A 25,653-nucleotide genomic window follows, 5' to 3' on the forward strand; every position below is an offset into this window, starting at 1 on the left:
ACAATCAATGAGTCATCTGTAAGCTGGCAGGGATCACCACCGGACCCAGGGATGTCAGGCTTCTGATGTTTATTTGCAACTCGGGGCATTGGAGGGGGGATGTCAGGGAATCCAAGACCCCTGTATAGAGCCACACAGCTCAGGGGCCGTGGGCTGAGGTCCTTCATGGGAGGAGGGAGGCGGGAGAAGCAGGAAGATAAATAAGAAAGAGGACCACTCTGTGTAACCCATGGTCTACAACAGGGATGTACCACAAAAACACCACACTAAGTGAAAGAATCCAGACACAAAGGAACACACATTGTATGATCCGTTTATATGAAATGTGCAGAATAGCAAATTCATGGAGACAGCAAGCATTTGGTTTTGCCAGGGGTTGAGCACAAGGGAAAATGGGGAATGACTACTAAGGGGTACCAGGTTTTCCTCTGGGTGATGAAAATGTTTGAAACTAGATGATGGTGATAGCCAGGATTGTGAATGAACCAAGTGCCACCTCGCTATACACTTGAGATTGGTTAGTTACAAGACATGAACTTCATCTTCATTTTAAACTCTATCTCGGGGACAGAAAGGAGCTGTGTGAAGAGTTTAGGTTCAAGAGCCAGGGACCCAGAGTGTGAATCTCGCTTCTCCACTCACTAGCCAGGTCACCTCAGACCATGCTGGCCATTGCATGGCCTCTGTTTACTCATCTGTACAATGGGCATGATCATTGTACTCACTGCATAGGGCTACTGGAAGGACTCAAGTGAGCTCATGGATGCACAGATCATGGAGCCCAAGATGTGGAGAAAGGGAGGCTGTGGTTATTCTCAAGAGGGGAATAGTCACTTTTGTAAGCTCTGGTGCAGAGGCAGAAATGCCGAGAGATACTGAGGCAAATTTTCATTCTTTGCCTCATTTATTTAGCCAATATATATATGTATACATCACTTGTGGAATTCTATTAATAGGTGAAAGGAAAACACCTCCTTGAGTTTAGAAGAGCTGCAGAAGGACGGAAGGAGGTGAGACGCAGATGGGACTTTCCCATGGAGGTAGCATCGATGGAGGGGAGGGATGCTGGCTCACAGCACAGCTTTTCCAGAAGCAGGAAGACAGAGAGAGAGTTCAGGAGCCATTCTCTGCAGAGGTGGGGACACATATGACCCTGGCATCCTTGATCGCCTTCCCTCAGCCCCTTTGACGGGGCAGGAACTGGATCTGGTAGTTTGGGGGCACGTTGCCCACCCCACTCTCCTGGGGAGTAAGGTCAATGTCCTCAGGGGCCACGGGGCTGGCCACGGAGAAGTTCTGGAGGATGGTGGTGAAGAAGACGAATAATTCGGTGCGGGCGATGCCTTCGCCAAGACAGATACGCTTCCCTGTGAGGACAGAACAGAGGTTCACAATGCGGACACGAGGCACAGACTCTCGGGTCACGGTGTACATCGGGGCAATGCACATACTTTGCCTTGTCACACCCCACAGCCCAGACACCTGTGTTCATTGCAACAAAGTTGTGTGGGATTACCCTTTAACCTGTAGTCACGGTAGTCTCTTAGAGGATTTCAAAACTCTCTGAAAGCCAGTGCCAATTATGGGCTGAATGTACCTTGCTCATTTTTCTGGGACAGAGTTTGTAAGCTTCTGTTCAATTTCCAGAGAGTTCTGTGGCCCCAGAGAATGCAAGGATGCCTGACTCTGTGTGTGTGTGTGTGTGTGTGTGTATGTGTGTGTTCATCTGCCTGCACATACAGACTGGTGCATATTTCTGACTTAATATTTTCATGTCTGTCATACCTAATATGGGAAGAATGGTACCTATCTAGTAGGGCTCTTTTGAAGATAAAGAAGTTAGTGTTTTCTAAAATTTTTAGAAGACCTGACCAGTTCAGTTCAGTTCAGTCGCTCAGTCATGTCCAACTCTTTGCAACCCCATGGACTGCAGCACGCCAGGGCTCCCTGTCCATCACCAACTCCCAGAGTTTACTCAAACTCATGTCTGTTGAGTCGGTGATGCAATCCAACCATCTCATCCTCTGTTGTCCCCTTCTCCTCCCACCTTCAATCTTTCCCAGCATCAGGGTCTTTTCATATGAGTCAGTTCTTCTCATCAGGTGGCCAAAGTATTAGAGCTTCAGCTTCAGCATCCGTCCTTCCAATGAATATTCAGGACTGGTCTCCTTTAGGATGGCCTGTTAATAAAGGCAAATGTAGTGCGTACCTGTGTTGGTTTCTGGGTGTGTGTAGTGGGGGTTTGTGTGCCAGGTGTGTGTCTGGCCCTGTGTGTATTTACATGTCTCTGTGTTTTCTTCTTATCTCAGCCTGGGAGCCATGGGCTCCAGGAGTTCTAAAAAACAAAACAAAACAAAAACGTACGTAACATTGTGTGCAGGACTGATGGTCATGGGATGTGAGTGGACAGCTTCCATGAGATTCTCGGAGGCATATGGATCCCCCCACCACAGGTCTAAACCATGAACTTGGAGGGAAGTGAGAATGGAAGGAGCCAGAAGAAAGGCTGAGACCTGACAGCCTCTCTCTTTTTTAAAAAAAAGTGAATTTAATTTAATTTTTTTTTGGCTGCACCGAGCGGCCTTTGGGAACCTCAGTTCCCTGACCAATGCTCGAACCTTTAGCCCCTGCTGGGGAAGCCCAGAGTCAACCCCTGGATGGCCAAGGAATTCCCCCTCAAGTCTTCCAAGTGGTTAGACTCTATGCCCATTGGAGGTAACTGGAGAAGGGTCTACACCTTCTAGGCTCATTTAGAAGTTAGGACACAGGAGCATAGCAATACTCAGAGTGGCGCGCCCAGCTGATTCTTCTGTAACTGCTTCTGCAACCAGGCTCTTCCAAGAACAGTCTGACTCCTGCTCCCTCCAACCCGGTCCTTCCCGTCCCCCGGGCTCTGCAGCTGGACACTCTCTGGCTCTTTCTCTCTGCCCACAGCCGTCTGCCTCAGCCTTTTTTCGGTCTATACCTTCTGCCAGGCACTGTACTTCTCTGTCTCTTCCCTGCTCCGCCTTCTTGGATCTTCCGTGACTCCCTTTCTCTCTCTGTCTGTTCGAGTCTGATCCTCCCTGCTGTGCTCTTGCGTTTTCCACTCTCCCTGCACAGCCTCCCCTTTCCTCTCCTCCAGCGTGTCTTCCTCGCTGCTTAAGTCTCTCTCCCTTTCCCTCTCTTACTCTTTCTCAGCCTCTTCTTTCTCCACCTCCCTCTTTTACCTCATATTCACTCTAAGCCTCTCTCTACTGCTCTCTCTCCTGTCTTTCCCCATCTCTCTCTGTTTCTCACTCACTCTATCCTCATCTGTCTGTCTGTCTCTGTTTTTGTTTGCCACATCTCTGCCTCTCTTAAAACTTAGGACAAGACTGTTTAATGGAGAAACCCTCACCCACCACCCAGACCCCACAGGTGCCCTGGGTCTCACTGAAGAAGAACTAAGGAGGGAGGGGACACCCCTGCTGGTCCAGTGGAGAAGACTGCAAGCTCCCAATGCAGGGTAACTAGTTTGATCCCTGGCCGGGGAACTATTAATAATTCCCACATACCGCAACCGAGGCTGCGCAGCGACTACTGAGCCCACATGCTCTAGAGCCCCTGCAACACCACACCCAGCGCAGCCAAAGACTTAGAAAGAAACAAGAGAGGACACCATGGCACTGGGCAGAGCTAGAGGCCCCGCGTCACTGGAGTCACCGGCGCAATTCAAAACTAGGGACTTGATGCTGGGGTCCATCCTCCTCCCCAAGGAGGAGAACCTGGGCCTTGGGGTTTCCTCTGGCTGGGATCAAAGAGCAGAGAAGAGGGAGAGAGTGAAATCAAAGCAGGTCAAGACCCTCCCTGGCTCCCTAGTTCCAGCAGAACAAATTCAGACTTCTCCCAGTTTTCAAGGCCCCACCCAGCTGAGCTCTTCACCCTTGTTGTTCAGTTGCTAAGTCGTGTCCAACTCTTTGCGACCCTATGGACTGCAGCATGCCAGGCTTCCCTATCCTTTACCATCACTGAGAGTTTGCTCAAACTCATGTCCATTGAGTCAGTGATACTATCCAACCATCTCATCCTCTGTCACCCTCTTCTCCTGCCCTCAGTCTTTCCCAACATCGGGGTCTTTTCAGATGAGTCAGTTCTTCTCATCAGGTGGCCAAAGTATTGGAGCTTCAGCTTCAGCATCAGCCCTTCCAATGAATATTCAGGGTTGATTTCCTTTAGGATTGACTGGTTTGATCTACTTGCAGTCCAAGGGACTCTCAAGAGTCTTCTCTAGCACCAGAATTCAAAAGCATCAATTCTTCAGTGTTCAGCCTTCTTTATGGTCCATCTCTCAAATCCATACATGACTAATGAAAAGCCATAGCTTTGACTATATGGATCATTGTCGGCAAAGTGATGTCTCTGCTTTTTAATACACCATCTAGGTTTGTCATGGCTTTCCTTCCAAGGAGCAAGCATCGTTTAATTTCATGGCTGCAATCATCATCTGCAGTGATTTTGGAGCCCAAGAAAATGAAATCTACCAGTTTCCACTTTCTCCCCATCTTTTGGCCATGAAGTGACGGAACTGGATGCCATGATCTTCATGTTCTGAATGTTGTTTCACCCTCATCAAGTGGCTCTTTAGTTCCTCTTCACTTATCTTCTTCTTTGCCCTTCTCTTCTGTAACCCACATCCCAGTCTTCCTGAGTTCTTTCTCAGATGAGCCATGCCATCTCCACCTTCAGGCTCTGCTCTTGCTTCTCCTTCTGAGAGAACATGCCTTCCAGTGGCTGGTTGATACTCCCTCATGATGTCATAGCTTAGAAGACACTCTTTAGGGTAAGCTTTTCCTCACTGACCCACCAGGAGTAGTCAGTATTTCCTATTTGATGTTCCCAAAGCCCCCATTAGAGCAGTTGTCATAATTATGGTTCGTTACATGAATAAGAGTTGGCCTCTGAGCACTTACTTCAGTCAAGGAGTTCTAAGCCCATGGAAACATTTATTCACTTAATTATAGATTTTTCTGTAACCATATGACCCATGCTTATCTCCCTTGTTGGGCTGTAAACTTCCTGGGGCAGGAACTGTGTCTCTTCCTGACTTGTCTGATGCGTTATCTTTAACCTCTGATAAAATGTTTGGCTCATGGTGGTGCTCAACAGATTTGATACCTGTGTGTAGAGAGGTATAATTGTGCCCCTTACAGAGCTGTGCCTTTGGGACATGATCTTGGTTCTCAAGCCCCCTCTAGCATTGGCATGGAGATGAGATGAGTTAATACAGGTAAAGCAAGTGGCACAAATAAACTGCTCAATGAACAAAGACCTCTCTTTGATTGTCTTCAAGAGGTCACAGCACCTGCACTCTGGAATGCAGGCCCAGCTTACCTATGGAGAAGGGCATAAAAGCATCATTTTTCTTCACTGCCCCATTGGCATCCAGAAAGCGGTCAGGGTTGAAGTCATCTGGTTTCTCAAAGTAACGCGAGTCGTGGAGAGCAGAGCTCAGGATGGGATAGACTTCTGTGCCCTGAGGGAGGGTCACAAGGTTGAAAAGTATTGCCATTTCCGCCCCCAACCCACCCCTACATATAATGAACCAAGGGTGAGTGATAAAACCAAAAAGAGGTCAAGGTTGGCAGATGAGAGAGAACCGAGGAGACCCACACAAGGGAGAGATGGGAGCCCAGTGAGGTGCTGTACCTTGGGGAGGATGTACCCTCGGAAATGAGTGTCTTTAGTGACCATGTGGGGCACACCAATGGGGAGAAGGTCCGCAAATCTCTGAATCTCATGGATGACTGCATCCGTGTATGGCATTTGGGCTCTGTCATCCAGGGCTGGAGGGCGATCTGAGCCAATCACCCGGTCAATCTCCTTGTGGACTCTCTCTGCACAGAAGAATGGGACCAGGGAACCTCATTTATATTTCTATGCTGGAACACAGTTCAATGTTCTATGAACCTTGGTCCGTTGATTTCCAGGCCAATGAGCCCAGAAAACCTATAGGAAATGGTTAGATCATTGACACCCCTCTGAGTAACCAGCTTGTGGCAGGAGGCGAAATGGAAAAACTGTGATTTCTCATCCGCTGGTATCTAATGAATGTTATGGATCCTCTCCCAACATACACAAGCAAACACATGCACACACGTGCAGCCCACTTTTGCTCAGAATTTCAGACTAAGAACTCAAGGCTATGAACCTATCAAAGTTCCTCCTCTAAGATGAGTAGAAAGTGAGCTAATATTTATTGCATGTATATTATAGAGAGGCACTGTGCTAGGTCCTCAGGAATATAGCTGTGAAGTTACACCAGTGGATTAACCCATGAACAGCTGGGTAAATACATGAGTACATCAATCGTAGATCGATCGGTAGATCAATTCATGAGTGGAAAGACTGGTAAATAGGAGAAGGCTAATGAGTGGATGCATTATTAACTCATCAAAGGTTAATTTATCACTAAATGATCCACAGACAAATAAAGGAACTTGATGAACCAATGACTCGTGTGAATGGCTGGGTGGCTAAATTCATGGAAGAACATGTGAACGAGTACATTTAAAGGGACAGGTGAGCAGAGGAATGAGTGGGTGGTAGGAGGGACTGAATGACAGATTATGAATCAAGGTGAATAAATGAGTGAATTATTAAACAACTAAATGAAAAGATAGATGGATGAGGATGGAGTGAAAAACAAGCAATGGAAGGATTAAGGTCTGTAACCAATTTTAGAAAAACAGATGGACGCATGAATGAAGGAAGGAACAGATGACTCTGTGACAAACAGTTCGTTCAACGAATCGCTGTTTCAAATGATCAATAGATGAACCAGTCTGTCCAAATAAAGCATGGATATATATATCCTAGATGAGTCATAGATGAAAGAATCTGAGCACACAGGTTGATTGATGAGTTGAAAGGACAGATGGATAAATGATGGGTCGATCTTTAAGTGATAGGAGAAATAGTGGGAAAACAGATGGACAGATTTTTTTTCTCTGCTACATTGCGCTACTTGCCAAATCTTAGTTTCCTGACCAGGGATTGAACCCATGGCCATGGTAGTGAAAGCACTGAGTCCTAACCACTGGACCTCCAGGGAACTCCCCAGATTGACAGATTCTTCATTCATCCACCCACCAACAGGGCTGGCTTAGTTGAGTAGACCATCAAGACCTGCACTGCTCGGGGGACTTCCCTGGTGGTCCAGTAGTTAAGACTGCACACTGCCACAGCATGGGGTGCAAATTCCATCCCTGGTCAGGGGTCAAGTGAAGAAGAAAAACAGAAACAACCTTCAGGGCTCCTGGTATAAGAGGGGAATGCTGCCTCTCTCATTCACCAAAGACCTCTAGCCCCATTTCTGTACCTGCAAAGGGCTCAGAACCCCTCCGCAGCGTCTGTCCCCAGCTTGCCCACCTGCAATGTGGGGGTATTTGAGCATGAGCAGGAACCCATAGCGAAGCGTGGTGCTGGTGGTCTCCGTGCCGGCAAAGAACAGCGACAGAACAGAAATGATGAGGTTCCGATGATCGAACTGGCTGCGGGGGTCGGACTTGTCCTGCAGCCGGGTGGGTGGGGTGCCCATCAGGGGAGGCGGGGCCTGCTGCCCTCACCTCTTCTCTCCGGCCCCTCCACCTGGTTCTGGGTCTCACACCGTCCGGCCCTTCCCCCTTTCCTCTATGCTCTGTGCATCCACCGTCTCTCTATCTCCGTCTCAATCTCTCTTCGCTCTGTCTTGCTCTGTTTCAATCATCTCGCATCTCTTTGGCGTGTTTGTCCCCCTTCCTCTCCGTCTCTTTCTGCCTCTGCGACTCTTTTCACCAGCTGCTGCAGTTTTCCCCCTTGTCCTGTATTTCCATGCCTCTGTCTCCTCCCTGCCATCTCCCCACTCTTTCCTCTCTCCCTCTGCTCCCTTACGATTCTCCCCTCCCCTCTCCCTCCCGCCACTGCTCCACTCCTTTCCTGTCCCTTCTCACTCCGCATCTTTTGTTCTCCTCCCTTCCACCCCCATTGCCTCTCCCAAATCCCACTTTTTCCATGCGGAGCAGGTAGCAGTCAATGAAATCCCGGGGGGCACTGGGGTCGAGGGTCTCACGGTGCTTCTCCACACTGCGGTCAATGAAGACGTTGACTTCCTGCAGGTTTTTGTAGATTTGCCTGTGTGAGCCAGGAAAGTACTTCAAGAAGCTGGAGTAGAGCTCGAACAGCTGCAGGAGAGAAGGGGCTGTGAGGCCCTTCTGGGGTTGAGCTAGCCGGTCACGGGGAGGGACAGCCCTCCTGGCCCCCAGTACCTTCACAAGGGATCTCTGTTTTCCTGCCTCTCTCTGCCTCTCTGGGGTGTCTTGGTCTCCCTGTCCCTGCCTCTGTCTCCCTCCGGCCCTTACTCTGTGTCTGAGCCCCTCACTCACTGCTTGTGTGTCCCCGCTGTGTAAGAGACCTCACTTTTCTCTTTCTGCATCTCGCCCCTCTCCTTGTGTCTTGTTAGTCTCCAGCCCACCTCTCTCTCTCCTTTCCACCTCTCCTCATCTCCGTGGGTCTCCTGCTCATCCACCCTCTGCCCTGTCCCTGCCTACCCCAGCCAGTTTATCTGTTCTGCTCAAACCTCTCTCTGTCTCTTTCCACCTCTTGCATCCTTGTGTGTCAGGCGTTGATAACATGATGCTTACACAGAATGAAGCTGCTGACTATTTGGGAGCATATGTCTATTGCTTTGCCTAATGAGAAATGTAACATCTAACTTGTTGCCAACAGTTGCAAAAAAAGGCAGGATAGTATAAATTATGATATGGAATTTCTCCTTCACCTGTCCTTCTAGAGATAACATGGTTAACTCTTTGGCAGATCTCCTTCCAGACTTTTCCCCTCTCTGTGGTTCTCTGTGAGAGGAGAAAATTGAAACCCCATGTTGGACTTCTGCATGGACTCATCTGAACTTCCTTCCAGATTTTCCAGGCCTGACTCTCCACTAGGACGTCATGGGAATTTGTATTTTCGATATTCGTTCCTGTGACTCTGACCTGCACTCTCGGCTGAGAACAACAGCCAGGCAGACTTTTCTGAAGTTTCACTTTTTAATTTAACATACAATAGGGGTGGGGCTTCCCTGGTGGCTCAGAAGGTAAAGAATCTACCTACAATGCTGGGGTCTGGGTTAGATCCCCTGGAGGAGAAAATGGCAACCCCTTCCAGCATTCGTGCCTGGAGAACTGCATGGACAGAGGAGCCTGGCAGGCTACAGTCCATGGGATCACAAAGAGTCAGACACAACTGAGGACTAGCACTTTCACGTTTCACAATGGGGGTATTTCTAGGTTGATTGGGAAAGACAAACTTTATCATTTTGTTTTAAACGAGGAGCATGCTCGTGTGTGTGTCTTTGATTCCTCTCTCTGTTTCTCCCTCCGCCGTCACTCCCCTTTCTTCCTCTCACTCTCTCAGTCCTGTCTCACCATCTCTCCCTTCCCCCAGGTCTCTGTGTCCCTGTCTCTCTGTCTCTGTCTGTTGTCTTTGCCCTTCTTCTGGCTGGAAGCTGCATTTCCGGTTCACAAAAGCGAATCACCCCTCTCCCCTGCCTGGATGTCCACCTGAGCTCTGCCCTCTCAGACCTGGCTGGGCAAGGAGCTGATGAGCACGAAAGATTTGAATAACAACTCCAGCAGCCTCAGGAACTGAGGATCTCTGTAGTCAAAGCGTTTTCCGAAGACAATGGAGCAGATGATGTTGGCGGTGATGGAGTGGAAGTAGAAGAGGGGATCCTGGAGGGCGCCTAGAGGGAAAGGGGTGGGTCGCAGGGCACAGACTCAAATGCCTGGGGACCTGTCTCTGTGTGACTCTCCTCTATCACTCAGTCACAATAAGTAAATTTAAAAAACAACTGGCATCGTAACAGCCAACACTCGCTAGCCTGGAAGTTGTGCCAGGCCCTATTCTAAGCACTTCACATATTATTTTATTAAATTCTCATCTCAGTCCTGTGAAGAAGGTGCAGAGCAGGTGTTCAATCAATTGCATGTGCCATTTACATAGCTCTGCTCTCCTGGTCCCTTAACTGTCCGCCCTGCCCCTCCCCATCTTTTTTGTCCACCTCTAGAGTTCTCTGGTCTTTTGGGAACTGTTCTGCACTTGATTGTTGATGTCTAGATGTGCCAAGCTCGCCCCAGTCGGAGGGAGGGCGGGCTGTGCACCCAGGAGTGTCAGCTCAGTGCAGTCTCTCTCCCTGGGGCTCGCCTGTCCATCGCCTCTTGTTCCCTTGCACACCCTTTCCTGAGCCTGTCTCTCTCTAATCTTCGTGCCTCAGTTTCTCTCTGCTGTTGTTCCTTCCTGCCTCTCTGAGTCTCTTCTCTTTTTGCCTCTGTCCCTCCATCCCTGTCTCTTTCTTCCTCTCTGTGTCTCCATCTGAATCCCTCTGTCTCTTCTTGTCTTTCTTCTGAGTCCCTCCGTCCTTATACCTCTATAGCTCCCTGTGGCTCTGCCTCTTTCTCCCAGACTCTCCATTTGTGTCTCAAAATCTCTTAAGAAAGCATCTTGTCACCTCTATGTCTCAGACACACGTTTCTGAGGAATCCTAAAACCACTGGAAGTGCCCACTTGAATTCCTAAGAGCAGAAAACCCTGACTGCGCCCCCTTGCTCACTGCCAGTTGTTCACCTAAAGAAAGGAAAACACAATTTGTCCTTTTAAAAAAAAAAGTCTGTAGTTTTCTCTTTTTCTCTCTTTACTTTCTTTTTATTGAAGTCACATTTTGGCCCTTGACAGATACAATCAAACCATGAACTGGTTCCCTTGAACACAGGCAATTGACGTGCTATTTACTGTCTGAGTCGTCTTCACGTTCCTCTTGACACTGCACTTCCGTATCTCTCCTGCCCCTGCATTTCTCACCTACCACCTCTGCCCCGGCTCTCTGCCCCTCTCTCTGTCCCTGCTCCTCTGACGGTCTCCCAAGCTCTGTCTCCTCTCTGTCTGTACATCTCTCTCTCTGCCCTCCTATACCCTCTGTCTTTGGGCTACAGTCCTCACACAGCTTCCCGTGTTTCTCTCCTGCCCACCCCCCGCCCCAGGGCTCACCCTGGGATTTCCGCAGCTCCTCCACCAGACACTGAGCCTCCTCCTGAATCCGCTCCTCCACGCTCCGCTTTCCCATCCCGAAGTCCCTCATGGTGGCCAGAGAGAATCGCCGAAGGGCCTTCCAACGTTCCCCATTGGCAAAGACAACACCTAGGGTTTAGGAGAGGCTTGGGTTGCAGAGGAATTTTCAAGGAGATTCTGGGTCCCTCTCCACCCCTTACCTTCCCTTCCTAGGCTCACCCTCCCCAATCCCCATCCTCCATCCACTGTCCCTTCCCAGTGGCCCTGAGGCCCTTACCGTGTTCTTGGAAAACTGGGTCAACAACAGCGATCTTCGCTCGGCCAGAGAAGACCTCGGCCTGGTCCACCAGGGCCTCCCGAATGGCCTCTGTCCCACATATTACAACCACTGGCCTTGGCCCCAGGTACACCGTGAAGACATCCCCATATTTCTGTTGGAACTGCCAAGCACACCCACAGCCAGGGTTGCTATTAGTCGGTATGCACCTCTGTCGCCATCTCCACTTTTAAACCAGTAAAGCACGTGTGTGTGTGTGTGTGTGTGTGTGTGTGTGTGAGTTACTCAGTTGTTTCTGACTCTTTGTGACCCCACAGACTGTAGCCCGTCAGACTTCTCTATCCATGGAATTCTCCAGGCAAGAATACTGGAGTGGGTTGCCATGTCCTTCTGCAGGGGATCTTCCCAAACCAGGGATCGAACCTGGGTCTCCTGTATTGCAAGCAAACTCTTTACCATCTGAGCCACCAGGGAAGCCCTAAGACACTTGCGTATAGATTGGTGATTAGACACTTGCATATAGATTGGTGATTGACACTTGTGTATAGATTGGTGATTAGACACTTGCATATAGATTGGTGATTGACACTTGTGTATAGATTGGTGATTAGACACTTGCATATGGATTGGTGACTAGACAGTTGCATATAGATTGGTGACTAGATACTGGCATATAGATTAGTGATTAGACACTTGCATATAGATTGATGACTAGCCACTGCCCCAAGACCTTACACCCCAGTCTGCCTTTTTGCTTCCCAGAACCCAGCAGTTAAAAGATTAACCCATGACCCAGCCCAGTCCACACTGGTTGGCTTGGCTGGTGTCTTAAGCAGCGTGTGTGTGCTAAGTCACTTCAGTCGTGTCCAACTCTTTACGATCCTGTGGACCGTAGTCCCCCAGACTCCTCTATCCATAGGATTCTCCAGGCAAGAATACTGGAGTGGGTTGCCATGCTGTCCTCCAGGGGATCTTTCTGACCCAGGGATCGAACCATCGTCTCTTACATCTCCTGCATTGACAGGTGGGTTCTTTACCACTAGCACCACCTGGAAAGCCCCCCAAGAATCACAGATGGTTAAATATTCCTATTAATAATTTCACCCAAGCCCAGGTGATATTAGTTGAGTCTGGTGAGATCTCCAAGGCATCTCAACTAAAGAATCATCCTTCTTGGAACTTCCTTGGTGGTCCACTGGCTAAGACTCTGAGCTCCCGATGCAGGGGCCCATGTTCAATCCCTGCTCAGGGAACTGGATCCCATTAAGTATTTGCATGCTGCAGTGAAGAGCAGCTAAGATCTAGCACAAGCAAAATAAATAAATCAAATATTTTTTAAAAAATCATCCTTCTTGTGACCCATCTTCAATCCCCATCTGCCTCCTGGCAATTTCCCCAGAGAACCACCCACCCACTTGGGAGGCATGAAGGTAAAGTGATGGCCTTCTGGGGGTTATCATGAAATTTGAAAAGTCATAACATCAAGTCTTGCTACTGGGGCAACAGCTCAACAGTATTTATTGAAGCTGGAGGCAGGTATACTGAATAACTCAGCCACTTCATTCCCAGAAACACACTCAACTAAAATGCATACACGTGCTCAGCAAAATAAAAAACAAGGAGATTCATAGATGCCTTATAATAAATGCTCTGCAACATAGGGAATAAACAGCTAGTGATGAATTCACATTGTGGACTACTATGCAACCATGAAAAAGAACAAACCACTTCTACAACCAACAACGAGAATGAAACTCACAGATGTAATGCTGAGTGAAAGCAACTAGACCCAGAAGAGTTCATATGTCATAACTGCATTTCTATGAAATTCAGAGACAGATAACAGGAACTTATAGAGTCAGAATAATAGGAGGGCAGTGACTGGAAGTGGAGAAGGCAAGGGCGCCCCACTCCAGTCCTCTTGCCTGGAAAATCCCATGGGCGGAGGAGCCTGGACGGGTGCAGCCCATGGGGTCGCGAAGAGTCGGACACGACTGAGTGACTTCACTTTCTCTTTTCACTTTCATGCATTGGAGAAGGAAACGGCAACCCACTCCAGTGTTCTTGCCTGGAGAATCCCAGGGACGGGGGAGCCTGGTAGGCTGCCATCTTATGGGGTCACACAGAGTTGGACACGACTAAAGTGACTTAGCAGCAGCAGCAGTGACTGGAAGGGGGACTTAAGGGGGTATCTGGGCATGAGCCAAGTTGTTACGTATCTGTATGTCAGCTCCATCAGTATGTTCATTTGAGAAAATTCACTGAACTGAGCACTTAGGATTTGTGTACTTTACCCTAAAGGTTAAACTTCAATTACAAATTGACTTACAGAAGAAGAAAGACCAACAGCATATGATATCACTTATATGTGGAAGCTAAAGTATGACACAGTCAGAGAACTAAGATTCTGCATGCTGCACAACGTGGCCAAAGAAATAATAATTAAATTGAGGTAACACAGTGTGAAGGAATAAAAGTGACACAAATGAAACAAATGTGACACAAGTTACCATATCTAAGAACCAGAAACAGAATCGCAGACACAGAGAACAGACTGGCTGTTGTCAAGGGGGAGATCGCGTGATCGGAGAGGGAGGCTGGGCAGAGCAGATGCAAGCTTTCACATATGGAAGGGATAGACAATGAAGGCCTATTGTACAGCACAGGGAACTATACTCAATATCCCAAGATAAACCATAATGGAAAAGAAGATTTTTAAAAAGGAATGCATGTATATGTACAACTGAATCACTTTGCTGTACAGCAGAAATCAGCAAAACTTGGTACAGCAGAAATCAGCAAAACTTGGTAAATCAACGATACTGCAATTTCAAAAACTGTTTCAAAAGTTGACTTAAAATTATAAAATGGTTAAGTTTATTGAAAACTCTCACAGTGATCTCTGCAAACCTCTCTTGCTGGTCTCCTTACTTCCTTTCCTGTGCTACCCACAATCCTTTCACTGCACACCCCATCCTATCTTGAAACCAGAGCGATCTGATTAAAACGTAAATTAATTAATATCCCTAACCTGTTTCAAACCACCCAGCACTCCTACTCCCCTGAGTAAGACCTGAAGTTTCCCCACAGTAGACAGAGCCTATGTGATGTTGCCCATCATCCCTCTGACACCTCCACCCACTCACACAGGTCCTTTGATCGCACAGATCCAGGCTCCCTGGGGCTCCCCAAACATGCTGAGCTTGCTCCTGCTTCTGAGTTCTGGCACTGATACCTGTCACTCATTGATGTCTTCCACAGGCATCTTTCAGGGTGTCTGATCAGCAACAAGGCAAGATGGAGCCTTTTCTTCATCACTCATTCTAAAGTAGCTTCAAGTAACTCCTGTCACTTTTAAAAAATATATATTTATTTTCAATTAGAGGACAACGATTTTACACCATTACATTGGTTTCTGCCGGATGTCAACATGAATCAGTCATAGGTCCACCTATGTCCCCTCCCTCTTGAACCTCCCTACCCCCTCCTGCCCCATCCCACTGCTCCAGGTTGTCACAGAGCCCTGGTTTGTAGCTCCTGCCACTCTTGAAAATATCACCTCGCTTTATTTTAATCATAGTTCTTACCAACCCAATATTTCCTTCTCTGTGTGTGTGCCCTGTCTAATGCCATATCATCAATGCCTAGAATGTTTCTGGGCACACAGAAGGTGCCCAGTAAGCTACCATTGAATGAATGAATAGATCGAGTATTAATGAGCACTTACTGTATACCAAGCTCTACGCACTGTCTAGTCCTCACAACTCTCTTATGAGGCAGGCATTCTTATCATCACGACCTCATCTTGCTGAAGAGAAGCTAAGAGTCAATGAGTAAGAGTTGAATCTGGAACACAAACCCTCATCTGTCTGACTCCAGAAGGATTTGGATATAAATCATGACACCTACTAACCTATGACCTCTCTTTCCTTCCCTCCCTCCCTCTTTCTCTCCCAACCTCTCTCTCTCTCTCCAAAGATGCAATGGGAATGGAGGATCATGGGGAATTCCCTGGTGGTCCAGTGGTTGGAATTCCAAGCTCCCACTGTAGGGGGCACGAGTTCAATCCCTGGTTGGGGAATTAAGATCCCACATGCCGCATGACACGACAGGAAGAAAAGAGGATCACAGACACACAGAGAACACTTGCAAGGACTATAGAAGAGATTTAGGGGGTCTGAAACTAGCAAAAATTTATGCAAAATGTATGGAATATTTGCGGGGGAGGGGATCCACCGTGCCTTAAACTCCCAAAGGATTTAGTGATCCCCAAGTTGTCAGGAGACACAGGAGAAGGGGTTTCGATCCCTGGGTTGGGAAGATCCCCTGGAGTAGAACATGGCAACCCACACCAGTATTCTTGCCTGGAGAATCCCATGGACAGAGCAGCCTGCCAGGCTACAGTCCATGGGGTCACAAAGAGCCAGACACGACTGAGTACGCATGTGATAACAATAAATAAAATAACAAATTGTTAGGCAGCTTCCATCTATGAAGGAGAAGAAAAGGCCTCTGTGCTGGACTCGCACGTCCCCTCTGTGAAGTCCCAGGGTGTAACTACGGACCAGTGCCTTCCCCGGGCTGCCCTCACTATCTATTTCTCTAAGGTGAAGGCGACATCTCTTCTATCCCACAAGGCGTTGTAACCAAGACCTGATGAATTCCCTCCACGATACAAATAAATCCAGCCACACAGTTCTGAGTGAAGAAACTAAGTCCAGGTATTTCCATGAAAGTCCATGGTGTTTACCCTTGCGATGAAAACGAAATAATATGCACTTGGGGCCTCCACATCTGTGATAAAACACTCTCCCTTAAAATCAAAGGGTGGTCCAGTGGTTAAAAATCCACTTTCCAATGCAGAGGACACGGGTTCGGTCCCTGGTCGGGGATCCACATGCCACAGAGGAACTAAATCAGAGGGCCGCAGCTAGAGAGCTCTCGAGCTCTGAGCCTGCGCACTCTAGAGCCCGTGCGCTCCAAGTGAAGCTGGCTCACCACAGCTAGAGGAAGTCTGCACACCACAGCAAAGAGCCAGCGGAGCTCAAAAAAAAAATCAAACACATGACAAGCCCAAGACTCAGGAGTGTGGTCGCTGCAGGGGTTGGGGGGAGGGGACAGAGGCACCTGGGGCTGCTGGAAGTTACTGTCAAGTGTTCCCTAAGCCTAACCTGTCGGGGAGTGGGCTCACGGGTGTAGATTACATGGTGGGTGTGCTCGGTTGCTCGGTGATGTCTGACTCCTTGCAGCCCCATGGACTGTAGCCCCCCAGGCTCCTCTGTCTATGGAATTTTCCAGGCAAGACTACTGGAGTGGGTTGCCATTTCCTACTCCAAGGGATATTCCCAACAGAGGATTCGAGCCTACTGACAGGCAGATTTTTTACCACTGCACCACCTGGGAAGCCCATGGATTACATTATTAATACATAAATAGATCATCAGTCATGAAATCATGCCTAGAGAGCAGTGATGCAGGACCTGGTAAACACTCCAGTGTCAGCTACTCATTGCACGTTAACGTTTATGATTAGTAAGAACTTGGGACCTGGCCTCCCGTGCTGTTCTCCCTCCCTCCTCCTCTTTGTCTGGCGCTGGCTGGGACCAATCTTTGACAGCTTTTGTTGGGGGGTACTACCACCCCTTTTCTCCCTCTCTCCCTGTGGCAGGCAGGGACTCGGGAGAAGGGGACAGAGGAGCAGGGATTTCTACACCCCTGGCTCACACCCAGACACCTCTTCACGCCCGCCTGCCCTCTCCAGGGACAGTGCCCACACACTTCCAGATGAGCAAGGGACGCCTCTGACTGCCTGATCGCCATCCACCACACTTCAGCTCCACATCCCTTCCTCACCGAACTTCCCACAGCCCACCCCTGAGCCTGGAAGGATGCCTCACATCTACTGGTGAATGATCCCCAGGGACGGAGGCAAGCAGCCACCCTCAGATCCCGCCCACCTGAGTCTCACCCTCAGGAAGGATTTGAGCAGGCCTTTTCTGTCCATCTGCAGTAGGTTCCCCAGGAAGGGCAGAGGATAGGGGCCAGGCGGGAGGTGGCCACGGGCCTTTGGGCGGCCTCTGGCCAGGAGGATCAAGAGTCCGGTGAGCAGAGCAAAGAGAAGGAGCACGCTGAGCTCCATGGCCGAAGGTTGACGGTCTTCCAACCTGCTGGGCTTCTGGCTGAGCCTTTTATACTAAGCTTGTCCCCACACCCAGTTATGTAACATCATCCATTCCCTGGCATCCTCCAGGAGTGTGAACTCAAAGAGAAGGAGCACACACTTCCTGCTCCGACAGTCAGCTGACCTGCTCCCCTGATACCTCTACAGCCCCTCCCTAGATGCTGGCAGAGACACCGCGGTAGCAATGACAAGGTCCACATGAGTCTGTTTACTTTTGTGGGTATGGAGAGCACCCGCTGTCTCCCTGCTTTAGCTATGTTAGCGGGTTTGTGTTTACATACTTCGGTGCATACCTGCTTGCGTGTGTGTGCTTGCGTGATTCTTACACGTGAAAGAGGGTTTGTACTTATGTGAACATGCCTGTGTGTGTTTCTGTACATGAGTGTGAGTGTGCTTGTGCATGTGTCTCCACACGTGTGTGGACTTCTATGTATTTATGTGGGGTCTCACACCTGAAGGTGTGTCTGTGTTTTCGCGGTGGTGGTGGTGGGGTGGGTCTGTGTGTGTGAGTCTGTGTGTGTGTGTCTGCATCCCAGCAGTCCCTGTCACTACAGGGCTTGCAGACACTCAGCCTTTCTCTCTCCAGCCCGCCTTCCTTCACCCTCCCTTCTGTGAGAGCCACAGATGGGAGAGGCGGGAGGAACAAAGCAATAGGGCAAGAGACAGTTCTCGGGTCTTCAGATCTCTGATGGCCCTGAGTTTCCTCCCTGCCTCCTGCTCTGTCTTCACAGCTGCAGGACACGCTGTGTGCGTGTCCCTCTCTCTCCTGCTATCTCTCTCTGTCTCCGTGTCTCTGTTTCACTCCTTAAACTCTGAGCTCCAGGAGCACAGAGACTGCGTGCAGTTTGATCAATGCCCACTGAGCTTGCGTCTCCAGCATTTCCCTGAGCCTTTGGCAGGCTCAATTTGTATTTACCAAATATGCTCATGATTGTGTCTGTGTCCATTTGTCATGGCCTGGGTCTGGCTTTCCACCTCCCTCTGTCTCTCCTCTTTAGAAGGAGGGTGGCAGTCTCTTTCTTGCAATGTTAGGCAAACGTCTTGAGAACCCAAAACTCTGATCCTAGCAGCTGAGTCAGACTCCTCCAACCCAGTGTCCCTTCATCTCTTGAAGAGGTGGGACCTGTACTTTCCTGACCTTGGAGAGAGGCCACCATGAACTTTCCTCAACCCAGGTCCTGGGTTCCGCTGTGCTGTGTGAACTGGCACTGAACTTGGGTCCTTATTCCAGGCCCAGGAATCACTGATGGGGAGGCATGAAGTGCTTTACACAGAGGAAATCACCTGATCTTCACTCCGTTAATGGAGTGAATCACAGAGAGGTTAAGATCTTGCCCAAGGTCACACAGCCATCCTGTGGCAGCCTCAGGAGTCAAACCCAGACAGTCTTGCTCCAGAGTCTGTTCTTCCAACCATTTGACTGGGCTGCCTTGCAGAGAGAGAGGCAGAGATGCAGATGCAGAGTGAGATAACAGACAGGGAGCAGCAGCAGGGAGAAGAAACAGAAAGGGTGAGAGGCAGGAGAGGGCAGAACGCTCTAAGGGAAAGACTTCTCTGGGTAAGCAAGCGAGGGAAAACCTTGGTTAAACAAGCTGCTTTCTTTCCTACAGGGCTTCTCAGAGCCCTTAGATTGCTAACACGAGCTGTCCATAACTCATCGAGAGGGGAGGGGACTTGACAGGAGCTCCCACTCTGTTTAGAGGACGCATCACAATCTCTCGGGCAAGTGTCTGCTGCTCTTCGAGCTTCAGGTTTGCGCATCAGGAAAATGTGGGTACCTACCCTGTAGGATATTGATGAAAATGAAAATGAGACCCACTCTGCAGGGGGCCTGGCCCATAGCAAGTGTGCTATGGATGCATGGTGGCCACAGAGAGAGACTCAGGGACCAAGACTGAGGAAGGCAGAGAGACAGACCCAGAAAGAGAGGCTTGAGACATGACTGAGGGGCACCCAAGACAAGGCTATGGTGAGACCTCAAGGACACAGCACACAGTTACTCATCCACTCAACAAGCAATTATTGGGTACCTACTGTGTGCTAGGCTGTTTTAGGCACTGGGGACACAGCTGTGAACAAAACGTGAGTATCTTCGCTCTCACAGAGCTAACATTCTAGTGGGGGGGGGGGGTCAGATAACAACAAAATGGTGATACATTCAGTAAATTCACATAGTGACAGGTAGTATACAGGCATCAAGCCCTTGGCTGTCCTTACTGGTTGTCTTATCACCTGTGCGCACTTTGTTTGATTAACATCCACCTACACTGGGTACATGGTAAGTTTGATAATCACCCCGGGAGTGTGATCAGTTTTATTGTCAGGGAAAGAGGCACAAAGGTGGAAATGGTGATAACCTGAGATTGTGCATGGCAAAGAGGCAGGCAGAGAGATAATGAGACATGATGAGGGAAACACAGAAGCCCAGGGACGGGAGGACAGAAAGACAGACATAAACATTGGAGAAATGAAGGCACTGGTTGTAGCTGTTTAGTTGCTAAGTCATGTCCAACTCTTTGCGACCCCATAGACTCTAGCCCTCCAGACTCCTCTGTCCATGGGATTCCCCAGGTAAGAACACTGGAGTGGGTTCCATTCCCCTCTCCAGGGGATCTTCCCAGCAAAGGGATCAAGCCCGTGTCTCCCGCATTGGCAGGCGGGTTCTTTACCATTGAGCCCCCAGGGAAGCTCTAAATGAAGGCACACTAGGGGACAGTGAAGGACAGACGCATGTCCTGAGAGAACTGGTGAGGAGCTGAGGGACTAGCGAGGGGCTAAAGGAGGGGCTCTGGGCTGAGGGAACCCACAAGAGGCTCGGAGAGCTAGTGAGAAGCTGGTAGAACTGGTGAGATTCTGAAGGGAAAGTCAGGGGCCACCTGAGGCAGATTGAGAGGCTCAGGGTAAAACAAGGTGACACTCAGAATCAGAGACATAAAAACACAGAGACACGGAGAGACCCAGAAGAGAGGGCAACACCGTGCGATGAGACCCAGGGCAGCCGCAGCGACAACCGCCTGTCCAGAGACCACCACGGACAGACAGGTGGGTGCTGGTCTCTGGGGCCACCCCCTGTCTGTGGGGCCCTAAATGGGAAACCTTAAAAAAGATGGGTTAGTTTTGCAGTTGGAAACTAAGATGGCACCAGGTGGAAGAGATAGGGGCTTGGTCTATGTTACAGTTTTTGATTGGCTCTCTTGATTTCCGTGCACGTGGACAGCACATGATCACCATAGACTCCTGTTATAATGAAGGCACGTGACGATTTGACCTTTAACGAGATTGGTGCAACTATGGCACATGACGATTTGACCTTTAATGTCACTGGTGCAACTATAGAAAGTCCCTCGCAAAACCCCCTGCTTGCCTATATAAACCAAGAGTTTGTGGCAATAAAGCGGAACTGCTTAGACCCCCTGTCGCGTCAGATTGTCTCTCGCTCCCCGAGGGGCTGGGTTGGCAGATAGCAGGCTCACCTCTCCTCGGGACCCCTCGGCTTTGCTGAGGGGAGTTTCACTGCCTCTCTCTTTCTGCGGAGCGCAACCCGCACCCACCACAGCTGAGGGCCTGGCAGGGCCAGTGTTCACGGGGCGCCTGGGCCCAACGCCCACGGTCATCGCTGTGAGGCTACCAGGCAGTGTGAGGCTGCTGGAGAGGTGGGTGCCTTCACTGGGCACTTTGGGCACAGCCATCGCCCAGGGGACCCTGTGGGTCAGTGGTGAGATGGGGGCGCCCGGCTCAGGGCTCACTTCGCACCCAGCAGGTCCCCTGCAAGGTGCAGCTCAGCCCAGTCGCTAAGCGCTCAGGCCCTAGAGTCAGAGGCTGCTGTTGCTTAGTTGCTCAGTCCTGCCCAGCTCTCTACGACCCCCGGGGCTGCAGCACGCCTGGCTTCCCTGTCCTTCAGCACCTCCCGGAGCTTGCTCAAACTCATGTCCATTGAGTCGCTGGTGCCATCCAACCATCTCATCCTCTGTCATCCCCTTCTCCTCCTGGCTTCAGTCTTTCCCAGAATCAGGGTCTTTTCTAATGAGTTGGCTCTTCATGTCAGGAGCCAGAGGACCCGAGTTCAAACCCCAGCCCCACCAGCACTGTCTATATGCTGGCTGGTTCTCGAACCTCTCTGTACCTCTCTTCCCTCACCTGTAAAGCGGGGATAATGTCCAACCCCATCCCCAGGGATGTTGTGAGAGTTCAATCAGGTGTTACGCCTATTCGTGTTATACCCTGGTGGTCCAGTGGCTAAGACTCTGCACTGCCAATGCAGGGGGCCCAGGTTCCATCCCTGGTCAGGGAACGAGATCCCACATATCACAACTGATGATCCCCCATGCTGCAAACTAAAGATTCTGCATGCCACCACTAAGACCGAGCACAGTCAAATAAATAAAAATTAGAAATAATTTTAAAAAAAGAAAAAGCAACTTGGATAGATTCTAGCATGTAATACCCATTACACACCTGTTTGCCTGCTAAAGTCAGTTGAAACATTGGGAGGTTTGCTCCAAATCCTCTTTTGCCCATTCGCACGTGAAGGTGCACGATGGTTTCAGAATAGCGCTTTTAGCGGCATAAGGGTAAATCCCTTCAAGAAGCCAAGCACACGGTGTGGCTGAGCCCCTCTGCTGTTCACCTGAAATTATCTCAGCATCGTTGCTCATCGGCTGTGTGCTCCTCTTAGTCGCTCAGTCGTGTTTGACTCTTTGCGACCCCATGGACAGTAGCCCGCCAGGCCCCTCTGTCCATGGGGATTCTCCAGGGAAGAATACTGGAATGGGTTGCCATGCCCTCCTGGTTAGTCGGCTATACCCTAATACAAAATAAAGTTCAAAAGAAAAAAAAGGCAATTTTTAAGATATCTAATATTCTTTGTATACCTTTATAAAGTTTTTTTAGCATAAATAAATGTCAAACCAGAAAAACAAGAAGTCAGTCACACAGAGTCACACATTGCACATGATTGCATTTACATGAAATACCCAGAACTGGCAAATCTGGGGACACAGAAAGCAGTTCAGCGGTTGGCAGAGACTAGGGGAGGGGAGAATGGGATGTGCCTGCCTAATATATACAGGGTTTTCCTTTGGGGTGATGAGAAGGTTCTGGAACTAGACAGTGTTTTACAACATCGTGTGTGTACTTAATGCACTCCATTGTACTTTTAAAAATAGTAAACTTCATGTTATGTTTGCTTTACCATGATAAAAATATTTAATTCATAAGATCCCCACAAAAATCAATTTTATTAAAAGTCAAAAATAAACCAAATGTGTGATATAGTGCATTCTTGTCAGAAACGTGCTCAAAAACAAGATCTAGGCATCATCTTAGATTGGTGATGAGTCTAAATTATATTTCCAGAGCTGCAATTGAAATGTGCTGTGAAAATATCTGTGGTTTCTGGGGACTTCCCTGATGGTCCAGTGGTTAGGACTGCAGCAGGAATGCAGCAGGATTGAATGGGTTCCATTCCTGGTGGGGGAAATAAGATCCCAAATGTTGCAGGGCATGGCCAAAAAGAGAAGAAAATGTCTGGTTTCCATTAGTGACAAAGCCACTGTTACTGCTGACATGACTGCAGTCTGCCTTCATAATTGGGAGAAAGGCTAAATTTCAGAATGAGTTTAGTGAAAAACATGCAATTTTGCTTTCCATCCAAGTTCCTGGGGGCCCTGAAATCTAGGGCTGCCTGGACCTCACTTAAAGACTTCCAGGTCTACAGGCTTCAAATCTAGGCCCTGGAGTCCTGTTAGCCTGGGTTTCAACACTGTCTCTGGCACATATTAGCTTTGAGAAGTGACTGTCCTCCTTAGGCCTCCATTTTGTCATCTGTAAAATGGGGAATATTTTTTTCTCATCGTTTTTAAAATTTATTAATTTTTAATGGAAGGATAATTGCTTTACAGTATTGTGTTGATTTCTGCCATACATCAACATGAATCAGCCATAGGTATACCTATGTCCCTTCCCGCTTGAACCTCCCTCCCACCTCCCACCCCCATCTCACCCCTCTAGGTTGTTACAGAGCCCAGGTTTGGGTTCCCTGAGCCATACAGCAAATTCCCAATGGCTGTCTATTTTGCATGTGGCAGTGTGTATTCTTCCTTGCTACTCTCTCCATTCACCCCACCCTCACCTTCCCCTTCCCACCCCCACATCCCCAGGTCCATTTCTATGTCTGCATCACCACTGCTGCCATACAAACAGATTCATCAGTGCCCTCTTTCTAGATTCTGTATATATGTGTCGGTATGCGACATTGGTCTTTCTGTTCCTGACTTACTTCACTCTGTGTAATAGGCTCTAAGTTCATCCATCTCATTAGAACTGACTCAAATGTGTCCCATTTTATGAGTGAGTAATATTCCTAAAATGGGGCGTTTTAAAATTGTTTGTATGCACTACATGAAGAATGTGGCTACTTAATGAATCACACAGGTCACACAGCACAGTAGGAACCGTGACCTGGGGTCAGGAAAGTCCACGGTGGCACCCCTCCAAGGTCAGGAAAGTGCATGTTTCACCCCTGTGTTGAAATGCACCATAAGACCAACAGGAAACAACGGTCAGGAAGCTGAAGAGTAGGGCACAGATTGAATGTGTCTGGTGTTTCCAGTGCCCAGTTGGGCGTTTGGATCATGGCAGGGGCCCAGAAGAATATTGTGACATGAATAACAATTTTCTGGGGTTTAATTGTGTCACCCCAAAACTGACACATTGAAGTCCGACTCAATGGACATGAGTTTGAGTAAATGGGAGCTGGTGATAGACAGGGAGACCTGGTGTGCTGCAATCCATGGAGTCGCAAAGAGTCAGACATGACTGAGCGATTAAACTGAACTGAATTGAAGCCTTAACCCCCAGTACCTCAGAATGTGACCTTATTTGAAGATGCATTCATTCATTGCAAATGTAAACAAGTTAAAAAGAGGTCCTTAGTGTGGGCCCCAATCTGGTTTGACTGGTGTCTTTATGAAAGGGGTAGTTCAGGACACAGACACATCCCAGGGAGAATGCCATGGGAAGATGGAAGGCAGAGATCAGGATGATGCTTCTAGAAGTCAGGGAACATCAAAGATGGCCAGCAAACCACCAGACACAGGGGGAGAGGCCTAGAATAGATTCTCTCCCATGGCTTTTGGAAGGAATCAACTCTGATGACTCCATGGTCCCTGTTACAGCGGACTTAGCAAACTAATATAGACTGGGATGACCCCAGATGGAAAGTCACATGATATATCAGTTTCCTATGGCTGATATAAAAAACAATCACAAACTCAGTGCCTTCAAATAACACAAACGTATTATCTTACAGCTTATTTATTTATTTAGCTGTATCATCTTACAGCTTTTTTATTTATTCTTATTATCTTACACATCTTCAGTTTCTAGATGCTGCGTCTCTTGGTTCATGGCCCCTTCCTCAGTCTTCAAAGCCAGGAGCGTAGCATCTTCTTTCTTCTCTGACCTCTGCCACTGTCCTTAAATCTTCTCTGTGTCTGATCTTTCTGCCTCTTTCCTTTTTTTTTTTTTCCCCAGGAGGACACACCGCATGGCTTGCAGGATCTTCGTTTCCCAACCAGGGATAGAACCTGTGCCTCCTGCAGTGGAAGCATGGAGTCCCAACCACTGGACCACCAGGGAATTCGCTCTGCCTCCCTTTTACAAAAACTCTTACTGTTACATTGGGTCCATCCAGATAATCCAGGTTAATCTCCCCACCTCAAGATCCATAACTTTGTCCCATCTGCAAAGCCCCCTATGCAATGAAAGATATTTTAACATATTCTCAGGTTGTAAAGATTAGGACACAGAGATCCTTGGCACAAGGTGGGGAGATACTACACAGGACTTTGCAGGCTGGGTCCATGGGAAGTGACTCTGAGATGGACATTCGTGCGTAAGACCCCTGTTGGTTCTCATCACCAACTCAATGGACATGAACGTGAGCAAACTCCAGGAGACAGTGAAGGACAGGGGAGCCTGGCATGCTGCAGTCCATGGGGTCACGAAGTCTGCTAAGTCAGACACGACTTAGCAACTGAACAACAACAAATTCCTGAAGAAGGACCTGGGAGCCATGGAATGGCTTTGAGCAGGAGAGTGAGATGGTCAGATGTGTGCTTGGAAGGGATCACGC

At 48.8% G+C, this 25,653-nt stretch overlaps 1 protein-coding gene and 1 non-coding gene across 2 annotated transcripts; one reads left to right on the plus strand and one right to left on the minus strand.

Moving 5' to 3' along the window:
* Positions 1 to 1,176: 1,176 nt before the first annotated feature.
* Positions 1,177 to 17,477, minus strand: LOC128063721 (cytochrome P450 2B4-like). Its single transcript, XM_052656534.1, has 9 exons — positions 17,307 to 17,477; positions 11,339 to 11,501; positions 11,041 to 11,190; positions 9,579 to 9,739; positions 8,004 to 8,180; positions 7,390 to 7,531; positions 5,668 to 5,855; positions 5,353 to 5,494; positions 1,177 to 1,367 (listed from the first exon to the last, which is right to left on the minus strand). Exons 1-9 carry the CDS (start codon positions 17,475 to 17,477, stop codon positions 1,177 to 1,179), a joined length of 1,485 nt encoding a protein of 494 aa, XP_052512494.1.
* Positions 17,478 to 21,737: 4,260 nt separating this feature from the next.
* TRNAG-GCC (transfer RNA glycine (anticodon GCC)) lies at positions 21,738 to 21,810 on the plus strand. The gene has a single exon. It is a non-coding gene; the product is annotated as a tRNA-Gly (tRNA).
* Positions 21,811 to 25,653: the final 3,843 nt, after the last annotated feature.

Source organism: Budorcas taxicolor, chromosome 18 (assembly GCF_023091745.1).
Source record: "Budorcas taxicolor isolate Tak-1 chromosome 18, Takin1.1, whole genome shotgun sequence".
Taxonomy (NCBI): domain Eukaryota; kingdom Metazoa; phylum Chordata; class Mammalia; order Artiodactyla; family Bovidae; genus Budorcas; species Budorcas taxicolor.